General features: G+C 37.7%; 1 protein-coding gene across 1 annotated transcript; it reads left to right on the top strand.

The window, feature by feature from the left end:
- Positions 1 to 2,233: 2,233 nt before the first annotated feature.
- Positions 2,234 to 6,667, top strand: LOC101570623 (olfactory receptor 11H6). Its single transcript, XM_012517545.2, has 3 exons — positions 2,234 to 2,313; positions 3,874 to 3,942; positions 5,721 to 6,667. Exons 2-3 carry the CDS (start codon positions 3,918 to 3,920, stop codon positions 6,665 to 6,667), a joined length of 972 nt encoding a protein of 323 aa, XP_012372999.2. The 5' UTR covers positions 2,234 to 2,313; positions 3,874 to 3,917.
- The last annotated feature ends 814 nt before the right edge of the window (positions 6,668 to 7,481 follow it).

Genomic DNA, 7,481 nt, shown 5'->3' with positions numbered 1-7,481 from the left:
TATGTATATATATATATATATATACAATGTATATATGTATATACAAAATAGGATAGATGTACAGCTACTTTATCTTCATTCAACAAGAAGAAAGATTTAAACTAATAGTGTTAGACAAGCTATCATGTCTGCATCTTATACTCTGAATACTATGAAGACAACAATATACAATGGATTAATTATTGTAACTGTACTGCTAACCTGTTTTGAAACTGTCTCATTGTTATTTCTTTTTCTGTTTGTTCTGTTGGGAGCTTTTTGTATTTTTTAGGGAAGGGTCTACAGGGTGTTCAGAGTCTCACTACTAGATCAGACTCGTAGTGATCTGCCTTTTTACAGCCTCCCAAGTGCTGGGATTACAGACACACACACCACGTTGTCTCAATTGCCATCTCAGCGCACCCCGGGGGCAGGACTGGCATCCCAGGGACAGAGATCGAACCTCCCGGTGCCTTTTTGCAGGAGCTTTATTTGCTGAGCTACTTGACTGGCCCACACTGCTATTTCTTTCTTAATAAAATTTAAAAAAATTTTTTTTTCATCTTTTTAAATCCTTGGATGGTTTTCCACCATGTTTATATGCCACAAATTCTTTATCCATTCATCATTTGATGGCCTTTTAAATTGTTTTCATTTCTTGGCTAGTGCTGCAGTGAACATAGTAAAGCAAAATATAGGAGTAATTTCATGTCTTTTGAGTACATACCCATTAGTGGGATTCCTGGATTATAAAGCAGTTCTATTTTTAATTTTTTGACAAATGTCCATATCATTTTCCATAGTACCTATACCCATTTATTTATATTCCTACTAAGAGTATATTGAGTTTTTCTTATCATAAAGATTGAATATGTCTCCATTTCTGTGTCCTTTTTAACAACAAGTTATGTTTTTAAGTTATGTTTTATAACTTCTATTGTAGAACTCTTACCTCCTGGACTAATTATTATTGGTATATAGCCATTGTTGCATATTGATCTCAGTTTCCTGAATTCATTTCTTAGCTCCAATAGATTTTGAGGCTTGGGGAGATTATTTTCATTGTTTGATTGGTTTTGATTTTTTGAGTCAGGGTCTTGCTGTGTAGTTCAGGCTGCTCTTGAACATACTATGCAGCCCAGGCTGGCCTCGATCTCATGATAACCCTCCTGTCTCAACCTCCTGAGTGCTGGGATTGTAGACATGTGCTACTGTGCCCAGTCTCTCCAGTACATTGTATTGAAGTCTCTGAGTTTACTTAAACTCTAAGGTCACATCAGCTGCAAATGGTGACAATTTGACTTCTTCCTTTCCAATCCAGATGGCCTTTATTTCCATCTCTTGCCTTACTGCTCTGCCTGGGTCTTCCAGCACTGTGTGGGATAAAAGTAATGAGCAATGGGAAGACTGGGGTAGAGGAGACACACTCTACTTCTCCTTGGCTGTGTAAAAATTTGAGGCCAACCAAGAATAAACACTGAGAACCCCTCTCAAAAAGCCAAGAAACAAAGAGCAAAAAATAAACAGGTAGTAAAAGAAGACCTTCTTGTCATGTTCCAGATGTCAGAAATTTCTCATATTTCTCCCATTCAGTATAATGACAGCTTTTGGTTTTTTATATATGGGCTCCATTATGCTGAGACACTCTTTTATATTTTTGTATTTAAACCTAAAACAAGCTTGTAATCTCTGTGAAACTTGCCCTGGTTTTCCCCCCATTACCTGCATGTACTGGACTCAGTGTTTCACAGACTGACATAGCAGATGTATAACAAATGATTGTCAGTTCTACATATTTTTAAAACAATGAAACAAGTACATTAGCTAAAGAGATCACAATGTGCACAGCATGCACATTTGCACACGCACACACACACACACATACACACACACACACACACACACACACACACACACAGATATCCATGTATGCTTTTTCCTCTGCCTCACTTATTTACCCCTGGATAAATCAGTTTCTTAGAGGATATCTCCATCAAAAGGAAAGCTATCCTGGCCCCTCTTAGCTATGTTTCCTGGTCCTTACATCAGGACTCATCAAACCACTGGGGAAAACACAGATACAGTAGAATTAAATGCACACAGAAGGACAAGTGCAGTAAGGAAGTGGCTTCTCCAAACAAACACATTGGGGAATTATGGAACCTATTCAAGAGAGATTTGTAAACTTTTAATAGGCACCGATTTGAAAAAAACACAGTTCATTTTGTTCAGAGCAATGCAGGATGCAAATCTCCATCCCTGACTCCACTTCTGAGTAGATTCATGGCTGGGATTTCACTCACACCTGCAACTTAGTCGCAAAAATACTGTCAGGTAGGTAAGAAAGTGCAGCCAACTGCACTGCCACTCTGCACCTTGCTGTCAAAACAGTGGCTTAATTTCTTTTCCTATGTTCTTTATAGGATCAATGGCTTAGATTCTTTACTGCTTATCTCCCAATTTACTCTTAAAGAGGACCTGGGATGATACTATATTCAAGTCAAGTGCTCATTCAGGTATTAGAGTTCCCATAATCCAATTCAGGATAAATGGTGCTCACATAGCATGGCTATTTGGGAGGGGTATTAAATGGCCCTCAGAATGTAGTCTGCATCTTGAACCACTTTGCAAAATTTCTTAGTGAAATTTTGACTGGCAGATTCCCTCTCAGAAGAGCAAGTAAAGCAAGCTGTTATTTTTTCAGAGCCTTTGGCAAGTAAGAAAGTGCTAGTGCAACCTGAGGAAGAAGTAAGACAGTTTTATTTCAGTTTTACCTACACTTCAAAAACATAAATTCTAAGGAACTTCTGCATTTACATTTTGAAAAGAGCTCTTTCCTTGGCAAGTGGCTTAAATTCCCACCAGTGGCTGGCTTTAGAGGGGTCTTGCCCCCTTATCAGCTATACAGAGTGGATTTTTCAGGTTATTCTTCCTCTTTTCTCTCCAGCTGAACATGTGCATGTACATTGCAGAAACACAAATAAGACAAATTTAAACTTACAAATTAGTACACCAGTATATGTGTTTTGGAAGTGGAGGCAATCAGAAGGATGCAGTGGGATTTCAACTTATCTGTGAAATGTATTCATCTTTTTCTTTCCCTATGTCCCATAGATAAGTAACATTTCACCTTAGTCCAAATAATTGTCAACTTTGGACATTATGAAGTCAAATAATTACCAACATGGGAATCAAGTTTTAAGAGGTCAGGTTCCAGGTCATATACCATAAGTTATACTTGTCATGTTAATGCTAAAACCTTCTTGAAGTGTAAATAGGGTAAATTAACTCGACTCATATTTTTAGAAGCCCAAAATATCTATTTTTATGTTAACTAAAATACTAAATGCCACCTACACTACATAGATTTACTTACCACAGTCTTAATGTAGAACAAGTTTTTGGACCATAACATAGAGTGAAACATACAGTTCCAGGCACTGTCTATACATGCCTTTGAGGCTATAATTGTATACTGGGTCATTTCAATGTAGCAAAAGTTGAAAAGCAGAGGAAATTAACTTTTCATTTTTATTAATGTACTGGGAATTTAGAAGATTACTACAAATGTAACACATGGTGAATAAACCTTTGTTCAATACCTAAAGTACTATTATTTAAATGAAACATTGACTCTCTCTATTGCAAGTCCATTAACATCAGTTATAAATGAGGAATGATTACACATGATCGGGCAAATATAAATGTGATATATTTTGGTATATATGCTTATCATAATTTCAATCCAATGCATTAAATCACTTTGAGAAAATGTACATTTTCATAAAAGTCACATTTATTGGAGAAATGTTTTATTATTCTAAAAATATTGTTAATTCAAATATCTGAAGCTATCTTTTTAGTAAAACATCTATCATTTTGAGTTTGCTCCAGGTTTGAAAAAGTACTAAGCAGACATCTTTCTCTCTACAGAGTATATGAATGGCATAAGGATGGAATTTTGTAAGTATATTAACAGATACATGATAAATACTATGGTCAATATATTGTTGAATTTAAAACACTGGCTGATGGCAACCAGGATATCATGGTGCGTGCCTGTAATCCCAGAATTCTTGAGACTGTGGTAGGGTATCACTGCAAGGTTTAGGCCAGCCTGAGCTACATACTGAGACCAAGGTTTAGGCCAGCCTGGGCTACATACTGAGACCAAGGTTTAGGCCAGGCTGGGCTACATACTGAGATCAAGGTCAGCCTGATCTATACAATAAGATCTGTCTCAAAACAAAGCAAAACAAAAATAAAATAAAATATTGATAATTGCTTATCAGTTAAATATTCTGAATTTAATGATGGGAACTTTAGCACATAAAAATAAGACTGGACCAGTAGCTTGAAAAGGTCATTAGCAAAATATCTAAGCTTTTAGTCTGGTCTCAACTTCAGAGTTAGGGGGCCTGCCCATTAGCTCAGTTGTTTAAGTGCCTGCTTAAGCAAAGCAGTCAGGCTCAGGATACTGTGGTTTGATCCCCAGATCCTCAAGCCTTATCAGACCTGCCCTGAAGGGTCTTTAATTTATATGAAAGCAAAATTATGAAGGCAAATTACAGGTTTATTGCTAGCAAAAAATGAACACACGTGGGTCTACACACTAGAAAAATTGACTTAACCAATAGAAAGTTGTTCCAAGAACCAAGTCATAATGAGAACTACAGCTTGGAGCACTGGAAAGAAGTGGAAAAAGTCACCAAAAATTGTGGCCTACAAAAGAAATCACATAGAGGGTGTGATACCTACCAACTCCCACCATCATTAAAGATGAATTAGAAATATTTTGTGTAGTTTTGACAATATTTATCTAGTGACCTGGAAATGCCAGGATCAAATTATAGAAGAAATAAAAAAGAAAAATGTTTCTCAAAATAAAGGAATCCTTTAAAGGAACTAGAACTCCTGAGGAGGAGAATGGGCTTGTTTCTGAGCAAATCTAGATGCTTCCTGGGAAAGTATAATCAAAAGGGAAGTAGATAGATAACTTACAAGCAATTTACAGGTTTCTAGGTGCTCTATGTTACCTCCCTGCCAGGAGCAAAAATGAGAGATGTCACTACCTCAGCCTACAAATCCATTCTTGTCTACCTTTTATCGGATAGATGTAGATAAACAGAGTTTTTAGTGGATAGATAGAGATGATATAGATATGAAATCCTGGACAAGGAAATAACTTTGTTGCTATTTTTTATTTGTACTAAATATTTGCTTTAAAGTGAAAGGATGGGTCCCAAGTTTATACTTGTATGTAGAATATTCAAGGGACAATGACTTTAGCATTAAAGATGAAACATTACTCTGCTCAGGATTAAAGTATCATCTGTAATTATATAGAATTTGTTCCAAACAAAACTCTGAACATGTCAGAGTATCTAGTAGTTGGTTTTGCACATACATTTATTTGAACCCTTTAAATTCTTCTTATAATCTATAAAAAAGAAACATCAGCCTTCTTATCTGTAAAAGCCTCAGACAACCAGAGATCAGGAACTGTTATTCTTAGAAGGATCCCCATCAGTGCCTGTTGATGTAAATAAATCTACCTCTAAATCTTGGTGTGGGGGGAGAAAAAGAAAAAAAGAAAAGAAAAAGTACACCTCCCTCCTGCTTAAAGGCCATTTGGAAAATGAAATGAGATAATGTGAAAATAGGTAGAATATTTCCCAGAATATGTTAGCAAAACTCACATGTTATTATTGTTTATTTATTGGCCTTTTTTTTTTTGACAGCTTTGGGATCCCAGAACAAAACAATGCATTTTGTGAATGAGTTCATCCTCCTGGGTTTCCGTGGTCAAGGGAATATTCAGAGCCTCTTCTTCTCGTTCATTCTGGTTCTGTATCTCCTGACTCTGCTTGGCAATGGAGCCATCATCTGTGCAGTGAAATGGGACAGGAGGCTCCACACACCTATGTACATCCTTTTGGGAAACTTTGCCTTTGTAGAGATCTGGTATGTTTCCTCCACTGTCCCGAACATGCTGGTCAATATCCTCTCTGAGACTAAGACCATCTCCTTCTCTGGCTGCTTCCTCCAATTCTATTTCTTTTTTTCGCTGGGTACAACAGAATGCTTTTTCCTATCCATTATGGCTTATGATCGTTACCTGGCCATCTGCCGCCCTCTACACTACCCCTCCATCATGACTAAGAAGCTCTGTGGGAGCCTGATCTGTGTGTGCTGGGTGAGTGGATTCCTCTGCTATCCAGTGCCCATTTTCCTCATCTCCCAACTTCCCTTCTGTGGACCAAACATCATTGACCACATTGTGTGTGATCCAGGCCCACTGTTTGCACTGTCCTGTGTCCCTGCTCCTTCCACAGAGCTCCTTTGTTACACCTTCAACTCAATGATTATCTTCGGGCCCTTCCTTTCCATCTTGGGATCCTACACGTTAGTGCTCAGAGCTGTACTTCGCGTTCCCTCTGCTGCTGGCCGAAAGAAAGCCTTCTCCACCTGTGGATCTCACATAATGGTGGTGTCCTTATTCTATGGAACTCTGATGGTTGTGTATGTGAGCCCATCCTCAGGGAACCCAGCAGGAATGCAGAAGATTGTTACTTTGGTGTACTCAGCTGGAACTCCACTCTTAAATCCCCTTATCTATAGTCTCCGAAACAAAGACATGAAAGATGCCCTAAAGAAAGTTCTGGGAGTAACAGCTACCAAAAATTGAAACAGTTCTAGTAGATACATTGAATGACTTCATTCTTTTTTATTTGTGCTTTTTCAGAGGTGAAGTAATAGTTTTTATTGTACAGATCAATAGAACTTAATGTGAAACTTCCATATATGCATAATCGTGTATCATCAATCCTGGTCATGTCCTTCTACATTCACTGTCCCACTGTACCCACAGTTTGTAGTCCCTCATAAACCTATATGCACCTTCAGATCAACTTTTTTTTTTTTTTTTTTTTTTTTTTTTTGCTCCTCGAATGCCTTCAGAGCACTTTTGGCTGGCTGGAGTGTTGTGGGGATCGAACTACAGCAACCTGAGGCTGACAGCTTTGTGGAAGCAGCCACTTAAGGAACTGAGCTAGGGCCAGGCCCCCAAGATCAACTTTTGTGTACATTTTTCTTTATTAATTTCACATAGGGGAGAAAATATGCAATACTTGGGTCTCTCCATCTGGCTTATCTCACATAACATAGTTCCCTTCAGCACCCTCCATTTTGCTTAAAATGAGATGATTTCCTCCTTCTCAGTGTCCACATAATATATACATATGTTTTGTTATCCATTCATCTGTTTATAGGCATCTAGGCTGATGCTGAATCTTTGTTATTGTGAACAGTGCTGCAATAAACATACGTACACAAAGGTCTCTTTTGAATGCTTCATTTTCTTTGGATATATAACCAGGAGCAGGATAGCTGGATCATGTGGTAGATATACTTTTAGTTCTTTGAGGACACTCTTTCCTGTTTTCCACATGACTGCACTATTTTACAGGTCACTTTTGACTTGAGTTCTTTATAATAGCAAA

The sequence above is a fragment of the Octodon degus genome, unplaced genomic scaffold, assembly GCF_000260255.1.
Source record: "Octodon degus isolate 3935 unplaced genomic scaffold, OctDeg1.0 scaffold00189, whole genome shotgun sequence".
NCBI classification, from domain to species: Eukaryota; Metazoa; Chordata; class Mammalia; order Rodentia; family Octodontidae; genus Octodon; species Octodon degus.
Note: the sequence above shows the minus strand (reverse complement) of the source record. Positions and strands in the feature narration are given on the sequence as shown.